The following is a 19,782-nucleotide window of genomic DNA, read 5'->3' as shown; positions in this document are numbered from 1 at the left end:
GGAATGGGAAAAGGGGGCTGGTCAAGTGTTTTTTTTTTTGTTTTTTTTTCTCTCTTCTTCGTATATAGTGGGTGAGGAGGAGGGGTCAAGAAGGGACACCCCCCCCCACACCGCCCCTTTTGCTTTCCTCCTCCCATCCTCCTCCCTCCTCCCACACGCAAACAAAAGTGAAGCCCCGTCTTCCACCGTTGAACAATTGATTGAGTTGCAAAGAAGGATTTCCGCGGTGCCATATGTGTATTCACGCACACGTCTGTTAATGATCATTTGTTCCTCCCGGAGTGGGTCTTAGTTGTTTTCAGGAAACAGCGTGATGGTCACCTCACTTTGCATCTGTTAATCTGCTGAATAAGCATGGCAACGGAGAGAGAATGTTAAGTCAACCCCAGATGATTTCCTGTGACTCAAAGGAATGGTTCAGCATTTGGGGACTTGGCTGCTGCACATTGGCCAATCGGTGTCTTGCCCTGATTAGAAGATGGCACCCTTATATTTGTGCATTAGACGTGCTATGAGCTATCGAGCTTAGCATAATTAGCTTAAGCACACATAATGCAAATCAACCAATCAACGGTATTTGTCACATGGAGGCTAATCATGTGTTTACAGTGAAATACAGCTAATCCCGCCAGTTCCTTTGAAATTGTGCATTCAAGAGAGGAATAGTTATAGGCCTCCATGTGTATGATGATGGGGAAGAAAATCCACTTACCAGAACCTTTACAACTCACCAATGAAAATCTTGTTTGCCTATAATCCACGACTTTACAGAAACCAGAAGAGTTAATATGACATGTTGTGGGTTTACTGGGGGATTTGTGCCAACCAGCAGAGGCAGGAAGTGACTGCACCTGGCCTATCGCTCAGCACATAGCCTAACCCCTGTAAAAGCACAATTCATTGTTTTTATATATCCGTTTGTGTACATAATTAAACAAATGAACTACAGCTTCACATTCATCCTATAGACATGAGAATGACATCAATGTTCATATCATTTAACGGAAATGTCAAACAGATTGGATTATTTGGAGTAAATACAATTTTAAATATTAAAGCAGCCTACAGACCAGGAGCCGATTTTACTTGGGAATAATAAGGCAATACATATATTTATATATATATATATATATATATATATATATATATATATATATATATATATATATATATATATATATATATATATAAATAAGTTGTACATGGTTTAGCAGTGAACCATCATATTGAGCGGGGAGAGTTAGCGGCCACCTCAGTCTAATGTATTGGAACCACATCGTCACTGGTCCGTTACGGAGCGTCAGGGGCCTGGGGTCCCCCCACAGCATTCCTGATAAACATCCTGTCAGTTTATAACCCTGCACATCTGCCACACACACCTTCCTCTCTCATCTGTCTGCTTTTTTTTCCGCGGGAGAGCCCTCTAGGTGGGCGACCTCCTTGTGAAACACTGCTCAGTTCAGCCCACAAAACTGTAGCCCACGTCAGTAGACAGACTAACCCTGCAGAAGAAACCTTTGCCAACATTTTGAGAGAGAATATACATATATGTATTCTTCATCAATTGTGCCTTTTACCGCATAATTTCCTCTGCATTCATTCCTTTTGGGTCTTGTCAGTGAAGTTTGCTTACCATGCAATTACATGCTGAGTGTTGGACCATAATAATATCCTTTAAATTTCTTGTACGGAGAGAAACATGACTTCTCCTGTGGTGTATATATATAGAGAGAGAGAGAGGGAGAGAGAGAGAGAGAGAGAGAGAAAGAGAGAGAGAGAGAGAGAGAGAGAGAGAGAGAGAGAGCAGAGCACAGAGCAGCGCCCGGTCCAGAGAGCTGAGTGCTAAACATGAATACAGTTGGAACAAAGAGAATAACACAAATAATATTAAATCATAGTTGTCTTCTTATTAAATTGCGGTGACTCGAGGTTAGAAACCAGTTTGGTGTCGGTTTGGTATCTCACCGGCTGCCCACGTGGACAGACATGAGGTAGAGAGGCCGGGACGGGAGCCCAGTCCCACAGCACTCACTGGCATTTCTTAGAAAACAGCTATAAAACAGAATATCTCCCCAACACAGATGCTGACATTCCTCACCACCACCAACAACAACCCCCCTGGAAAAAAAAAACGGCTGTACTCTGTTCTCTGCCATACCACTGATACATGTGCGTCTGCAAGACTTTCCTAAATTCAGCAAGGATGGGTTTTTAGTCGGGAAAAAATGTGACGGTTTCTGTTTCGCTGCACTCTCCCAGTAAGGCTTTACAACTGAAAGCAATCATCAGCCCTAAACACATCAAGCTGGGGCGACTCAGAAGATTTTAAAAGCTTATATAACTGACTTTGAGGGCTTTGACTTCTGGGTGCATTTTCATTCACCATTGTGCGATAATGCCTGTTTATTTTTCAGAGAATGGAGGAAAACAATTTATCATTTCATTAGCAGGGGTACCACAATAGAAGCTTTCTGGCATTTACTCATGCAGCGTGTAGATAAGTAATTGAAAATCTGGATAACGTTAGGTGTTAGGTGTACTGTAACACTCACTTATATAAGGTTACGAGGTGCACTTTACGGCGAACGCCTGTTTGTTTTTCTAATCTGGCTTCCGGTCACTTCCTGCTCTCTCTGGATGGCATTTCAGGTTCCCTCTAACCTTAACCCAACCGAAGAGGCAGCTCTCCTCGATACAAAAAGAGAAACACAGGCTTTTATGATATACGGTGACCTCTCACCTCACAGTCAGGTCCTACCCATGATTCACCTGGAGGCCTTGTCCTAGTGTATCACATGCAGTGAGAGATAACATTCGGGAAGCTGTGACCCTCGATGAAAATCACTGCGGAGGTCTTGTGTGCACTTGACCGTAAAATCTATCAGGCGTCATCATCTGGGGTTGAGTCTGCTCAGACCTTTATGTAAGTCACCTACAGAGAATCACAAGGACACACTTGTACATCAGCTGGGCTTCTGGTTTCCCTTATGATAAGATGAGATCAACTTTACAGCAAAAGAAGAAACCGATCCAACAGACTGGCAGTAGAAAAGTGGATTATGCAATATGTCCAAGAAATTCTTGTGGGGTTTCTTTTTATACTGTTTGTTTTTTTCCACTATGAAAGATCAGGTCACCATTGGAATCCGTTTTAACAGGATGAATTCAAGCTGCTCTTCTCCATCTGAGTGGAGAACATTTACCAGCCACCTTTCAAGCCTACAGGGGTGAACATTTGATACTCAAAAGACATATTTCAGGTGGAGCTTTAACAGCTGTGTATAGTGCCTCTTTTGATTTATTCACTAAATCTCAAAACTGTGTCAGGCTGCTTAAATCAAGAAGAGAGGAGTTGATCAAAATGTTGATACTCATCTGACTTGCCATCAATTACTGCCATATAACAGTATTATGCTTTATGAGCAACATTGGGATTTGTGGACTTTTTCCCCCCAGAGGAAAGATCTGCAGATACGACTCAGAACTGAGAAAAAGTATTTCATCTGCATGCTTTCATTTAAACTATATTTTATTTCACAGTTATTTTCACACAAAAAAAGCTTTGAACATTATTCAGAGATTCAGTATTATTGGATATTGCTCTCTGCATTAACAATGGAAATTTGGTTCGGGTAAGTAAATATTAGACTTCTTTATTGTCCTTTCCTTCATTGTTTATTGATACTTTACTATGTAAAGCACAATAAAAATGTTTTTCATAGTTTACATCTGGGACCGCACTCATACCCTTATGTGTAGTTTTCACCACATTCATATTTCGATTTTTTAATGTGTCTTTCCCCCCTTTCAAGAAGACATTTGTCACTTGCCTGCACAGCCGATTAATCAACTTCTATACATAAGAAACCTAATTAAAACAGATTAACAATCGTCTCATTATGTTGTTTTTATTTATTTTATTTCATAATCTTTATATGTTCGGTGGATTTGTTATTGTGTGGCAATACAGTATGGTGTGTTGAATATTTGGACTAATCTGAAAGTCATCTATGTTTATGTAACGTGCAATTTGAAGGATGCAAGACCGTGAACTATTCACAAGCTTCTTGGACAAAATATGAAGCCCAGGAGACAAACAAACAGCTGATATGGATGAGCCGAAACGATCAAGTACAATATGAACTCCCACGCATGAAAAAGGTTTCAGTTTAGCAGTAAAAGTCCGAGAAGTAGACGCTTCGGTTTGTGCTTCTCAAACCATAACATTTTTTGTTAACAACGTGCTGGTTCGGTGTCCTCAAACTCTTCATACATGCGCTGTATGCATGTGCCTGTTGCCCAAACACAATGTACAATAGTGTCTCTTGGTTCAGCAGCTTGCTCCCATCCCTCCTCTGGGTCTGTAGTGCCTCTCTAAACGTGACACACCATAAACCCGATGCGTCAACACATCACAGGTGGACACAAAATTGTCCTGGGAGAGGGATCACAATCTGTGGCATGCACTATTTGCACTGTCTACTCCATAGAAGTCTTAAAAGAGATGGGGTGGATGGCTAATGGATGAGCTCATGTAAACTAAACTGCCCATTCTGGCTGAGATAGGCTCTCCCATGGGCCCTCTGCATGTCTTCTGTCTCTCTCCCCTTCCTTTGCTTTCATCCACCCATTCTTTCTTGCCAGTCCTCCACTTTCTGCTCTTCCCTTTGTTCCAATCCTCTCATCCTCCTGCCCTGTAAATCAGTACTTCCTAAAAACTCCAAATGTATTTCCTCTTCAAACCCACCCAAGCTCTCGTGTCCCTCGGCGCTCAGGGAATTGGAGACTCATCAGCTCCATGTGAGCCTGTGGAATTTCCTCCATACGGTTTGCCCGGCAGGTCCCGCTCTCGTGCTGGAGCATCCCACAGACACGTGTGCCTCTGTATACATTTCACAAAGATCAGGGAAGAGATAGAGGCTCGGAAGAACACGTGTCGGGACAGAAGAAGGTTTGAGGGGAGAGGGCTGAGCGAGTTCGCGAAAACCCTCAGCTACAGGATGCCGGGCCACGTGACTCACTTTTGTTGGGAACGCTTGTCCTCCACACACATGCACAATCCTGCCAAACCCTGCATTCACACAAACTAACACGGGGCCAGATACACAGACAAAATAGTGCTGAAGCTGGAAAGCCATAAACAGAAGCATTCATTCTCTCAAGCAAACAAATAGAAAACATGTAAACATGCCTCATTTAGAAATGATGAAGTAACATTTCCTCTCTTTTAAATGTGGAAAATCTATCTTGAACTGGACCTGTTCAACAGCTGTCAGCTCAAAGACAAAACTGAAGCCACACTTGGTGCACAATTGAGCAGCCGCTTCTTGTTTGTGTTTAAAATGCTTCGGCTCACACCCAGAGAAGCTGTCGTTTCAAGAACGTACATGTAGCCATGTGTAAGGAAACGCAGACCTCTGATCACTTGCCACAGAGCAACAGCAGCACAGATCCAATGTGACATCTGGAACCAAGCAAACAGTCACATGGTGAACGTCATGTACAGAAATACCCTGCAATGTAAAAGCATAAATCTGGGTAAAGCCTATAAACATCATAGACAAGGACATTCAGCACGTTGACAGACTTTCACTTCTCCTCCTGGTAAAACTCCAATCAATTTGTCTTCACTGAGCCATCACATCTGTTTATTTGATCTCCAGCAAGGACGTGACAGCCCAAATTATTTGGAGAATAAACACTCCTTGATATTGCTCGATCAGTGTGGTTCATTTCAATTAAAACTGATGAGCTAGGAAGGAAATACAGGGACAGTGTTAGCAAATATGTATTGAATCATGAGCTGTCATCGTTCCGACTGTGAGAGAAATGAGACAAACTGAAAAGTTTCCAAGTTCATCACTGATATAAAATCTCTTTCATGCACAGGAACCAAGATCAACTATTTCAGCGAAGACTGCCGAGATCCTCTCACTCACCCTGCTGAGATTCACAGTGATGTGCCTCCCCCGGACACATCAAATACGCACAGTTATAGCTGACATTCCACTTTAAGAAAGAGCAGTGACCCCGGTCAGATCGGTGTTTGGCCATCGCTGCCATTCCACGCGTACTCCCTCCTGATTCTGTGTCAGTCTAAAGTGTATGGATGTGTGTGTGTGTGTCCAACTGTGCATACCAGGCGTATCTGTGCATACGGGCGCACACATGTGAACCCTATTTGTGTGTGTGTGTGTGTGTGTGTGTCTTAGAAAATATGCTGCCTGAATCCAACATGCTCTGAAAATAAACCGCAGGGTCAATAAACAAGACGGAGAGAGGGAGTCCGCTCGGCTGTCTGTCGCCGTGCGAGAGGAGGGGGTTGTGGGTAAAGAAATGTGCTTTCCCCTCTGTTTTCCTGTCTGCTGCGGGAACAGAACTCTTTGACTTTTCAGTGAACTATCCACTGTGTGTGTGTGTGTGTGCGTGTCATGAGGAGGACACTATGCACCCAGGGTTTGGAGGAAGCTTGTCCTCGGGGAGAGTCACCCATGGGAGTCAAGGACCTGGAGGTCACTCAAGACAAGCTTGTTAAATTCAACACCCACCAATGGAGAGTATGTGGAGGAATGTGCAGAATCTAAAAAGCAAACAGGCATTTTGCAAGGATGTGTTAACGTTTGATACTCAAAGTCATCAATCATATTAAAAACAAAACTATGGTTATCAGTGTTAGCTGCAATACGATAAATCACTGCAAAACCTAATGTGACAGGTTTAATCTTCTAAAAAGAGACTAACGAGACGGGGCTTTGCCCCAGGGACTGGGGATCTTTGGGCTAAATGCTAACATCAACATGCTAACATGCTCACAAGGACTGTGCTAACGTGCTGTTTTAGATGCAATGTTGACCCTATCAACAGCACAGCTGAGGCGGATGGAAATATCATCAGTGTTGGAGGTATTTAGTACAAAAACAAAGCATTGAACACATTTAAAACTTGACCTGATGATGTTTTTTTTTAAAAATCTGAGGGTCACTAAAGTTAGGACAAATTGTGCAAGAACCATGAATGTTGGCACCAAATCTTGTGCCATTCTAGACAGCTAGATGTGTAAATACTTCACGGGATAATCAAAAACCTTTATCTGCTGGTGGCACCAGATGAAAGGTCAGAAGATCACTGAGGTCCTGATGGAGTCATCATCTGGTGCCTCTCAGTATTGGTGGCAAATATCACAGAAACCCATCCTATTTTTTTCAAGATATTTCAGGACCACAAGTGGTGGGCCGATCACCATCGCCATCTCATGACTTGTTTATGTGCTGCCACCTAGTGTTAGCGAGTATGAGCAACACAAAAGTGCCCATATCTGCTGAAACGAATGGATTAATATGAAACATGAACTATTGTCATTTAGAGATAAATTATGCCTATTTTAGACATACAGGTCACTTTATTAGTCATGGTGTGGTTTATCGCAGCCTGGACTCGGGAACTACAAGTTTGAGACAGGAAGGCTGGAGCAAAATATGTGCCTGGTGCATTATGGGTAATGCAGAATACGGACCTTTTGGAGCTTGCTGCTTGACTCCTATCAGAAAGTTCAAATCAAGATATTCCTGTCTCTACTGCATCTCTTGTAAAGTTTATTCAGCCAAGATGAGCCAAAATCTAAGTTTTAACGCGTGCCTACGGTTAGAGGGCCGCGCGGTGGTGTAGTGTGTGGTGGTCAGCACTGTGACCTCACAGGACCAGGGTTTGATTCCCCGAACCAGGGTCCTTCTGTGTGAAGTTCCTCTCCAGGTTCTTCGGCTTCCTCCCACAGTCCAAAGACATGCAGCTTTAGGTTGATAGCGTGAATGATTGTCTGTCACTATACGTGTGATAAACTAGCGACCTGTCTGGAACCCTGTCCTCACTCAATGTCAGCTGAGATAGGCTCCAGCCACCGAAATATGAAAAGCGGTTTGGATAATGGAATGAAGGAAAAATAAAACACAACACATGCATCATTTTCATAATCTTTAATGATCAAGATGCATAAGTCATTCGCAAATTAACATAGAAAATGTGTTACGTGCTACTATCTGTGTTTTAAAAAACAACATCATCCGATTTAAGTCTGTTTTTGGTCTGAATTTAAGATATGAATGCTGCAATGTGCACAACCTGCTGGGATGGATTTCGTACGATCAGCAGCTGGGCAGTGTTTTTGTTTTGTCGTTATCTTAAGGCCACTGGGAGAAATAACGAGGTCAGAGGAGACATGTAGACAACACACACACGCGCACACACAAACACACACGCACGCACAAGGATGTCCCAATAAGGCCAATTAAATGTAGTCACTTAAGGGGAAGCTACTTCACAAAACATCATATTACAAAAAACAGCTCGTCTAAATAAAAAAACAAACATATATGTACCACTGAAGTCAAATTGAACTCAGTAACTCAAGTAATACACCCCATAAGTCCTTGATAACCAAATTACTTATGAAATAATATTTACACCTGACCTGAACCCTCAGCACTGTAGGAGACGATGGAAAGGTCTGATGCTAACGTCAGGAGGAGAGCTGCTGGACCAACATGATGCTGAATAAAAAATCCACACCATGACAGCTTGCACTTTCGAGAGAATTGTGAACTGGATCCTCAGGCTTTCATAGAGCCTTGTGATCAAAGAGTTCTCCCAGTTAAGATCAAGATTTAAAGAAAGACATGATACTTTGTTCTGGTCCCACGCTGCACCACCAACACAGTGTCTTACAGTGCAGTTTCCTTGGAATCTGGCACAACTGGTTTGAAGGTCAAGATCTCCGTGAAGGTGTGACCTAAAGGAAGAAGCACAGCATTGATCATTAAAACATAATGGCTCATTTCTTTCCTGTTCCTTCCCCCTTCACAGTTCCGCCTCCCCCTCTCATCCTTACGTTTCCACAGATCCAAGGGCTGGTCCGTGTTGTCTGACGAGTGGTCATACGGCTGTGCTGCCGTCTCCTCCTCTGGTTCTCTGAACTCAGAGAAGTACGGCATCGTGAGAGCCTCTGCAGCGGTTACCCTGCTCTCTGGATCAAGCAATAACATACACTCCAGCACGGACACGGCTGATGAAAGAGTGGAAAAGGGAAGTCAAATCTCAGTTTGACTGTGGAACTGAGAATGCATCCATTGCATAGGGGTGGCCGCGTCTTACCTTGTGGATTCGTTGAAGAAAACACTTTCTGAAGGTCTTTCTTCTCCACTTTTGGAAGGCTTTTGACGTAGCCTTTGGCCTAAGAAAAGAAATTAGGCCATTTAATGCAGCACAAACCCAGATTTGGCCTGTGCTCCCAATTCGTAAAATTCAGTGGATTTGGGGGCATGATATGTATGTTGCAACAACAAAATCAGGGCGTGTCTTCTTAAGTTTGTATATGTGTTGCATATTCTGAACTCACGTCGTCAGATTCTAGTTTTGATGCAAATTCCTGGGTCGGTGTTCCTGTGAGTTTCATGATCTCGGTCAGCTGATTTAGGTCTGGAGAGCTGGGGTCAAGGGTCAAATGTGACTATTCCCATTTACAGGTTAATTATTTCAGATAATTGTGAAATTTTACTTGATCCTGCAAAAAACTACACTCCGATGACTTTCACCGCTACATGTCAGAGGAAAAGGGTCAGTGAGGTAAAAGGATACGGTCGCTTCCTTTAAAAAGCGGTTTTCCTTGCAGCATCTCAGCCATGATGCAGCCCACGGACCAAATATCCACTTAGAAAGAAACAGAACACAACACTTCAGATGTTTTGTTACAATCTTAAGCAACATACAATTACAAGACATTGTGGGCCAGTGATCAGCAGCTGCATGCCCTAAAAATAGCGTAGATCACCACCTGGTGGGCAATACATGATATTACCATCTAACTAAAATGAACCAAGATCTTTTAAAATACCACATCCTACCACTTTCAAACAAATATATTTTGTGCTGTTATTTTGTAAAACCTATTTACAAAGAAATAGACTCACTGTTCACAATCATACAGAGACGAAAAGTACAAATGTCTAGTCTGACTGAAATAGAATGCGGCAGCTCGCGTACTAACGAAAACTAAGAAAAGAGATCACATTACTCCTGTATTAGTTGCTCTCCACTGGCTTCCTGTAAGATCAAGAATCACATTTAAAATACTTCTTCTCACCTACAAAGCTTTAACTGGTGATGTACCATCATATCTTAAGGAGCTCATAGTGCCATATTACCCCACAAGAGAGCTTATAGTACCATAATACCCCACTAGAGAGCTTATAGTGCCATATTACCCCACGAGAGAGCTTGTAGTGCCATATTACCCCACGAGAGAGCTTGTAGTGCCATATTACCCTACTAAAGAGCTTATAGTGCCATATTACTCCACGAGAGAGCTTATAGTGCCATATTACCCCACTAGAGAGCTGCGCTCACTGAATGCAGGGCCACTTGTGGTTCATAGAGTCCTAAAAAGTAGGATGGGGGCCAGAGCCTTCAGTTATCAAGCTCCTCTTCTGTGAAACTAGCTTTCACTTTCGGTCCGGGGGGCAGACACAGTCACCTCCGTTAAGAGTAGACTTAGGACTTTCCTCTTTCATAGCTTATAGTTAGGGCTGGCTCGGGTTTTCCCCTAGATATGCTGCTATAGGCCGAGACTGCAGAGGGACATCTTAGTAGACTTAGTAGCTCCTCTCTCCTTTTCTCTCTCCTTCTGGATGAATTCATGTCACTTCAATGCACATTACTAACTCTATTTCTTCCAAAGAGTCTTTGTGCTTTCTTGCCTCAAGTTTCCATGGTATTCATGGTTGCCAGAATCATACTATTTGTACACCTTGTAATCAAAACTGGACCTGGTCCTGCCTCGTGCCATGGTGGCCGTGCTGATGCCCCTCCTCTCTATTTCCTTCTGCTGACATGGATTGTGGTTATCTGGATCGTGGTCCATGCCTACGACTCATTATAAGAATGATTTCTGTCATATTCATTGACTGTAACTCTGTTACATTGTTCATTACAGATGACATCTACTGCTTCTGACCATCCGGGGCGAGGGGTTCTCCTCTGTTGCTCTCCTGAAGGTTGCTTCCTTTCTTCTACGTGAAAGGTTTTTTTTCTATTGTTTGGGGGAGTTTTTCCTGATCCGATGGGAGGTCCCAGGACAGGGATGTGGAGATTGTAAAGCCCTCAGAGGCAAATCTCTGATTTGAGGCTATATCAAATAAACTGAATTGAATTGATCTGAATGCACTGCAACAACAAGACTTGAAAAAGAATTCTTAAACAAAAAAAAACAAAAGCAAAATCTCTGCCTGTTCACTCGAGAATGTAAAGGTAATCCTGGGTAATGAAGTGAACCACTGGGCGAAGCTGAAGCCCTCAGCTGAGAGCATGTGAGAACTCTAAAACCACTAATGCAGTGCTAATGGGGAGCACTGAACATGACCCAACGGTGATGAAAGATGTCAGGGTTTTTCTTCCTTTAATTAGCTCTTCATTACCAGTCTGCGTGTAGTGCATCCAGCTCAGGATGACCTCCGGGGCTCTGTACCAGCGGGTCACCACATACCCCGTCATCTCGCTGTCTGCTTGGCGCGCCAAACCAAAGTCCAAGATCTGACACATGAAACACAGTGGAGTTAGACACAGAAACATCTACGTCTTACTCATAATGATGAAGCAAGTCTTCTTAAAAGACATTATGGATATGACAAAATATGTTTTTTATAGCTATCGGTTGTTCATTTTAAACCATAGCTCCATCCGATTATATATCCTAAAATGAAGGCACATGATGTGTGTTTGGGTTATCAGGATGTGTACAACTGTACCTTGAGCTCACAGTCTTGGTTGATGGCAATGTTTCCTGGTTTGAGGTCCTGCAAATATCCAAGTGGAAAGATCAAGTATGAGTGTGAGTCTGTACCAAAGTAGTGTTGGATGATCACGCTACAGTAGCAAGAGGAAACTCAAATCTCGTCGTGTAATGAAAGGGGGAAGGCAGAAGTTATTAAACAGGAAGCACCGTCCTTTTAAAATTAGATAACGATGTTGAATGTAATATTTATCTCACACATACATGGTGGAAATATAACAAACACTTACCCTGTGAATTATTCCAGCAGAATGGATATACTGTAATAAAAGAATAAAACAGGGATTTAATCAACAGAACAAATAAACTCAAGTAGTAAAGTCATAAATTGTCCATAATCAACGATTAAAGGAGAGAGCGTGACCTTGAGCCCTTTGAGCATCTGATAAACCAAATACTGGATTTTCTCTTCCGACAGCCTCTGCAGTTTCATCAGCTTCCCCAGATCGGTCCCCATGAACGGCATCACCAGATAACTTGAGGAAGAAGGAAACGTTACGAATGGGAAACTTACATCAGGATGCAACTTTGAAATAATTTTGAAAAAACGTTGTGCACTAATATATGTATATATATATATATATATATATATATATATATATATATATATATATATATATATATATATATATATATATATATATAGCTCAAAACTACCCTGCTGCAGAAAGACAACTTACAAATCATTGAATCTGTCCAGAGAGAGGTCAGCAGTGAAAACGTCAAATAGGCCAATCACCTGCAGCAGAAATATACCATCATGTTACACTTTTGGTCCATTCTTAACAAATAAATGCTGCATGCTCGAGTAAAATAAAACTCCATCCAGTCAGAACTGTACACGTGCACTAATGCAATCAGGAAAAATAGCTGTGGACCCCCGAGGGCCTGGGCCCCATAACTACAGATTATGCTGACTCTCACGTTTTCATGTTTCATGTGTTTGAGAAGCCTCAGCTCCCTGTAGGACCGCTTGGCGAAGAGCTCCGACTGGAAAGGTCTGTACAGCTTCTTGATTGCCACTTTGGTTCCTGTTCTGGAGTCCACTGCTGAGCTGAGAGTGAGAACACATCATGTTACATCAGGAATGTTCACTATAAGCCCAAACCTGTATTAGCCCACCCACCCACCTCCCGCAGACCCCCCCCCACCCCCCCCCGCCCATCCCGTATACTCAAGATGTCCCAGTACGTCCCTGCCTGTACTCCAGCAGTGATGGCTGTAGCAGGCGGCCCCATGTCCACTTCTTCCCCGAGCTCAACGTTTCAGAGTTGTTCATGTGTTCTTAAGTTGCGTCGAGTCAGTCCGGGCACTTTAGTCCCCGCCCACAGAGTGAATAACAAAGGAGCCGCATGCTGCGAGACGCACAAGGTTGCTTGGAAAGCTGCTCCTCATTGTTCGGCGTCGGTAAACTTGTGTGAGCGCACCTCTCTCCCTCTCAGGGAGCCTCCCATGCGCTCTACATAACTCAATACCTGGCATATGGGGGACTGTGGTGAGGCGAAGCGATGGCCGCAAGTGTCTCCATCATACAAGGAAGTGAAACAGCATGCGTTCACATACTTTCTTTTGTTTGGCTGTGGCACCGAGCGGCCGCCGAAGGCACAATCTGTCCCGCCGCGTTCTTTGTCCCCGCGCTCCCAATAACACCCGCCGTACGACCAGCAGTACATCTTCTCCCAGTTTGGCAGAAATCAACTTACCACACCGTCCCGTACGCCCCCGTCCCCACCTGCTTCAGCTCCCGGTACCGCTCCGGTACTTCCCATGCGGTTTTATTGACGTCTTGGCGGTAATAGCCGGGTCTGATTCGCTTGGACATCCTATTCGTTGAAAAATCAAATAACACGTCTAGGAAATGTTCTTCTTTGGTTGTTGTGTCTCTTCCGTCGCTACACACCCATTGTTCCAGCTCCCACCTATGCGCTAAGCCTGGATCATTGCGCAGCTCTGCGTGTCAGCCGCTCAGGGCGCACCCTCAGGTCACAAAACGCCACTCCCGAGTCCCGCGGGAGGCCTACAATTAAAAGGTGAAAAGGAGACTGGAATGTGAGAAATATGAAACTAAGCTGACGCCATTACTTTGAAATGCGTTGGTAGGTGCGCAGTTTGGATTGCAGCCTAAAAGTTGGCAGTACGCGCTGAGTTCCTCTGTGCTTTGAGGAGTAGGGGAAGCAAATATGTGAGACTTGCTGGGACATGAGCATTACTGACGCTGTGGGCTGCATACACGCGCGCGCACACACTGTTAGAAACACCGTCATAAAGAAACTGACAGTCAGATTTGATCAGCTCGGTCAGTATGGCATATACATAAAGAGGACGAGTTTAAAGTTCTGTCTGTTATACAACAAAGAAATGTGCAGGTGGTGTTAAGTTCATGAAAAGAAGGCAGCTATGGTAGCTAGACTTTATGTCAAATGACTGCTCAGTTTATTAGGAAGAGATCAACCATACAGTTCATATGTATTAAGGAAAAATACAAATCTAACAATATCATTTCATGTCAATTCTGCCACTCTTTGTGCAAATGTCCAGTTTTAATAGCCTGGTTTTGACTACTAGTCTACAGTTATTGGCCAAACCAACAGATTGATCATGGTTCAATTATGGCAAGCCATTAGTGCGAGATATCAGACAAAATAAATCTTTTCCCTAAGAGGTTTACAACCCGACTAAAAACAGCCTACTACAAACACACAGTTCCCCTTTTTTCCTTCGCTCCACTCTCGGTCCACTGCAGAGTAGTATCTCTGCTCACTGTACATGTCAGGTAACAAAAGTGGTAAGTTATGGCTGTGGCTCTATGCCTATACAGTTTCTTATATTATAGGAGAACAAACAGTGCTGTGCGTTCGTCTACTGCGGCTTAAGTTAAATTCTCCCCTTCATCCAAATACATGCCCAAAAACATCATCACCATTTTTCTCTCTCTCACACACACAGATTATTTGGTATATGTTGAGGCGGCACCTCAGAGTTTGTCAGAGTCAGACAGGTCACTGTAGGACTTGTTGTCTGAATCGTCATTAATAGCTAGTTAAACACCAAGCAGACAGGGAACGAGCTGAAGGCCACCAGAAGAATATCTTCATTTGTGCCGCTAACATCAACCCACCACTTGTCTGCTTTGGATTAGCTAGGTAGCCTATGTGGTGTCGCGCCTCAAGCTAACTTCCCCGACGCTGCCTGCCGAAGTAATGGAGAGTTGTACATTCAGTGGAAGGGACTTACAAATGCACAAGACCAATAAACTCTCATAATTTTAGGCAGGACAGCGAACAGGGAAGTTATTACGAAGATCATGTGACGCAGATTTCATCGGCCCAAGCTGGGGGCCTGCTGTCATAGGGAACAGGATTTCTGGCTGTGGATGAAGAGGCCGCCTCTTGCTCCTCTCCTTCTTCCCTCTCTCCCCGCATGGTGGCCCCGGCTCCTCCCCCCCATGCAGGCAGCTCCAGACCTGGCTGCGAAGAGAAAGGCTTCTCCAGAACCTGGAGGACTCGCTGGACCTGCAGCACAGAGAGGAAGTGAGAAGTGAGAGCAGGTAAACACCCTGAAAGTGAAAACAACAACGATGAAGAGAACAAAAAGGGAATTGTGTGTAACTTGAGTGCATTGGAGTATTAGTTTTGCTACTTGGAATTAACTCTCAGCGCAGTAGAAACTTTTTCTGGTTACATTGTAATTACTTATCAAACTCAAAATGCACAACAGTCAAAATCAAGATGAGGACACAAAAATATAAGTCCAAGCCTGACCTCAGAGAAGTCTCCGCTCTCAGCAGCCTCAATTGCATTCTGGGCGATGTAGTTCCTGAGCACCACGCGGGGGTTGGTGCTGTCCATCACCCTCACCCTCTCGTCCTGCACGGCCTGCACATCACTCTGGCCTTCTAGCTCCCGAGCCAGACGCTTCCTGCGGCAGGGATAACACAAAACGTTCAGACTGGGAGTGCAGCGATCGCACACTCAGCGCCCCATTTCCTCTTCTTTCTCCCTGTCCGCCCCCTTTATCAGTCACACTTCCACCCATGATGATCCACCCAAAGCTCTTATCAAGTACATGCAGTCTCACCAACCTCGACCTCTTGTTATATATGCCTCAGCTTTTTCTTTCACTAACTCATGCCCTCGTCCCTCCTTCTCCAAATCTCACCTATAGCGTGTGATCCAGCGACTCCACTCTTCTGCCTGTTTGGTTTTCAGCTCTTCCTGGCTGTTCTCCATCAGGTCTTTCAGTTTGCCGAGTTTTTCTAACTGCCTCGCAATTGTCGTCCTGTCTGAGATCATCTGGAACAGTGCCGGGTTGCTCTGAGCCATAGACAACAGCATCGCCAGCTCGCTGTCATTAGCAGACAGAAAACACAACGGTTATACAATTTTTTGGCGTGTTAGAGGAACAAGAGGACCAGTGCTGCCAGTGCAGGAAATCCAGGTTTTAATTGTTGTTTGATACAATACAGAGAATCTGAGGGAACAAAATGAACAACACCATTGATGATTAAGTTCTGGTCCACTGACTATACATGCACATGGACACACGTTCAGGCAGGAACTCAGATAACAGATAAAGGTGTTGTCATTACAGCTTTCTCCGTTGACCTGAACTGACCGAAGAAGATGTAATGTAACGCTTGATTTTTCTCTCACAGTATACACAAGAGCAAAAATATAAAGCTCCACTAGTGGCACCTGGAGGCTACAACGTGCATCACACCATACACAACTAAAATATTGGACAGTCTGAACATATATTTTATAAGAATTTTGCTTTTCCCATCTTGTGCTTAATTAAATAATGGCAGCCGTTCAGTACTTAATTTGTTCATCATATAAAAGTTATGACTACAAGGTCGACAAATAGTCTAATTCTGGGAACCGTGAATAACTACAGTAAAGAATTTTGTATTTTACAAGACGCACTATTTTTTCACGGAGCAAACATATTGTGGGTAAAAAAATGTTTTGATCCATCAGTGGCAGTGGACATGGTCAAGTTACTGGAAACCTTCTATTCCTTACCAAAGTGCATGGCAATCTCTCGCAGGGCAAACACCTTAAACAGACTTGGCTATTGTAAGAAACGTCCAGCTAATCAGGTCAAGCTGCTTTTACCTTTTCATTCCTAATCCCTACAACCCCAAATAAAACCAAACTGAGTTTCATTCATATTTCCTTTTTGTCACGGTATAAAATAAACAAACCAGTGTTTTTAAACATGCAGCATGCATGGCGAGCTCACCGTGGATCCATAGTGGGTTTGTTTGCAGCCTTGAGCTCCTCTAAGGAGGCGCACTGCTTCACCAGGAGGTCTGTAGCTTTCTTGACAAGCTCCTCGTCTCCTTCACTTTCTCCCTCAGTGGGACAGGTAATCTGACTCAAGCTACGGAAGGTGTTGGTGAAGTCAGCACCTTTAGGAGAGAGATAGGAACGGTTACAACAATGATGTAACGGGCATGTAGCGCCAGTGACGATTAAATACATTTTATATTCAGTACGGTATGAATTGTATTCTGAAACTCTTCGCCTCTCACAAGATGAAATGCTCTCTCTTTAGCAATATATAATGCATAATTTAATCCATCCCACCGGTGTTGTGCATGCACTGCAGCAGCTCTGTGATCAGGATCTCATCCTCTGGTTCGTCCTTCTTCAATAAGCCCAGCTTCTTCCTCATGTTCTCCAGGTAGAAGCCGTTATACAGATCCAGGTACTCGTCCATAACGGCCTCGGCCCGCTGCGGTGGCAGCTCTGGAGCAAGAGCCTCCGCTAGCTTCACCAGGTTCCACCTGCAGATAGCTGGCTGGGCCTTGTAGGAGTATCGGCCGGAGTTGTCGGAGGCGTTGCAAATGAAATCCGGATCAAACCTGAGAGGGATAAGGAAAGTTGAGCGACCATACAGGAACAACATAATCATTGTTGGATCAATCAAGAGCAATTGGCCAAAACACTGACCTATCCATAAAGCCAAATGGACCGTAGTCCAGCGTGAGTCCCAGGATGCTCATGTTGTCTGTGTTCAGGACTCCATGGCAGAAACCCACACACTGCCACTGAGCCACGAGTCGAGCCGTGCGGAGCATCACCTACACGCAGGTACAAGACAGTAATCTGACATGAGAGTTGTACTGCATTTCCAGAAATATCTGATAACATTCCACAAGTATGAATGATGAGATTCCTACTAATTAGATGAGGAAAATGTCTAAAGTGTCGATCCAGAGTTTAATGCCTGGTTAATGTGCTAATCTCATATTGAGCTGACATGGAGTCAGATTAAGATGATCCAAATGTTTTTGGCTCCAAACTGTAATGTCAGACTTTGAATCTGTTACCTGCTGATGCGAGAACACGTTGGAAAAACATTCAAGTCTTACAGTCATTAGTTATTCAAGAGCCATTTCACTGGCTGAAATTTGCATGTAGTGTAACTTATGTGCCCTGACCTCTCTGAAGAAAGCCACGTTCCTCTCCACCCTATCTGGGTGATTCTGCTGGATGTTGGGGTAAAACATCTCAATGACATAATCCATCATCTGACCTCGGATCTCATCCCGTCCATAGCTGGGACCCTGACGGCCTGTGTGCTCGTCAGCCTGCTTGAAGATCTCAAAGGATCCAAACCTGCTCAGAGAGCGCACAACTGAGACAAACAACTCTTGTGTGTATGTGTGTGTGCAGGATCGCACACATCCACGATAGATGGGGGGTGCGGGGGACAATCAGCGCTCACCTGAGGAAGGTGGGGGCAATACGGACGACCACGGAGCATCTCTCGTGGCGAGGATTCCCACTGTAGTAGACATCTCGTACGACCGTGCTGTCTGAGGTCACTACGGAGCCGGCTCTGGTGGTGGGGACACCCAGGAAGTGCATCACCTCGCTGCACAGGAACTCTCTAATGCTGGAGCGCAGGACCTTACGGCCATCAGCTTGTCTATGGAGGGACAGAATAAAAGATAGATCATCACAAAGAAAGGTGTCAAGATAGAATTCAGTTGCAAATATCAACTGTGGCAAAGCCCTTTAAAACTCAGGAACACTCTTCAACCACATCTGCTCCCTATAAATTATCTTATTAGCTTCTCTCCACGGTTTCACATGTCTGTTGCGTTTCATAAAATGAGCATTATACAATAACCCGAGCTAACAATACACAAACAACAATTCCTTGTACCTGGAATAAGGAGTCAATCCAGCTCCTTTCACCTGAATCTCCCACCGACCGCTCGGGTTTTCCCGGAGCACTTCGGGATCTTGTCCGGGTGGCACCTTCACCTCCCCCAGGTAGCAGGCCGCCCCGTCGCCCAGCTGCCCGGCGAACTGTCCGAACTGGTGGCCGCAGTAGCAGTGAGCCGCGGGCTCGGATCCAGGCAGGACTCTGGACCCGCTGAGGTACTCCGGCCCGAGCGGGTCGCTCGCGACCTCCTCCGCGGTGAGCCCCAGCAGCGCCAGCGCTTTGTGCGACACGGACACGAACCGGGGCTTGGTCAGCGGCTGCGGCTTCACCCGGGAGAAGCACGCTCCTTTCACCTGGCGCCCCCCGGGCTCCTCGGACGAGTCCAAGGGGAGTTTCTTGAGGGCGACGTTGTCGAACTCGAGCCGCTCGAGCGGGGAGCGACTGGGCGCGAGACCCATGTCGGCCATCCCGACCGCACCGAGGAGTCTGAAGGCGGACACACCGGGCACGAAGATGCGGGACGGTCCTAAATAAGCCATCCAAACAAGGCCATCTGGTCGGCCCCGCTTGTGCGACTGTCTGTATTCACTGGCGCAGTTACAAGGTGGACACAAGTCACGCTTTCGTAATCCTAACTGTAGCGGATGTTTGCGAGACTGTGTGTTACATCCGTATCTGTCCGGAAACACGCAGTGAAGACGGAACCATCTGGGCCGACACCGCTATCAACGTCAAATTAAGTTAACATGGTTGAGAGCATAGTT

General features: G+C 44.7%; 2 protein-coding genes across 2 annotated transcripts; both read right to left on the bottom strand.

The window, feature by feature from the left end:
• Window positions 1-8,022: 8,022 nt before the first annotated feature.
• mapk12a (mitogen-activated protein kinase 12a) lies at window positions 8,023-13,742 on the bottom strand. Its single transcript, XM_068602408.1, has 12 exons — window positions 13,540-13,742; window positions 12,761-12,890; window positions 12,517-12,575; window positions 12,201-12,312; window positions 12,067-12,096; window positions 11,793-11,840; window positions 11,463-11,577; window positions 9,628-9,699; window positions 9,389-9,468; window positions 9,145-9,223; window positions 8,882-9,055; window positions 8,023-8,782 (listed from the first exon to the last, which is right to left on the bottom strand). The coding sequence occupies exons 1-12, from the start codon at window positions 13,656-13,658 to the stop codon at window positions 8,715-8,717; spliced, it is 1,086 nt and encodes a 361-aa protein (XP_068458509.1). The 5' UTR covers window positions 13,659-13,742; the 3' UTR covers window positions 8,023-8,714.
• Window positions 13,743-14,241: 499 nt separating this feature from the next.
• Window positions 14,242-19,686, bottom strand: selenoo1 (selenoprotein O1). The gene is made up of 9 exons (XM_068603898.1): window positions 19,016-19,686; window positions 18,572-18,775; window positions 18,285-18,462; window positions 17,794-17,924; window positions 17,428-17,705; window positions 17,081-17,249; window positions 15,995-16,180; window positions 15,598-15,754; window positions 14,242-15,348 (listed from the first exon to the last, which is right to left on the bottom strand). The coding sequence occupies exons 1-9, from the start codon at window positions 19,555-19,557 to the stop codon at window positions 15,130-15,132; spliced, it is 2,064 nt and encodes a 687-aa protein (XP_068459999.1). The 5' UTR covers window positions 19,558-19,686; the 3' UTR covers window positions 14,242-15,129.
• Window positions 19,687-19,782: the final 96 nt, after the last annotated feature.

The sequence above is a fragment of the Clinocottus analis genome, unplaced genomic scaffold (genome assembly GCF_023055335.1).
Source record: "Clinocottus analis isolate CAN_PGR_092001 unplaced genomic scaffold, fCliAna1.0.p SCAF_6, whole genome shotgun sequence".
Lineage (NCBI taxonomy): Eukaryota > Metazoa > Chordata > Actinopteri > Perciformes > Cottidae > Clinocottus > Clinocottus analis.
The sequence above is the reverse complement of the archived record's forward strand: the minus strand, read 5'-3'. Positions and strand labels throughout refer to the sequence as shown.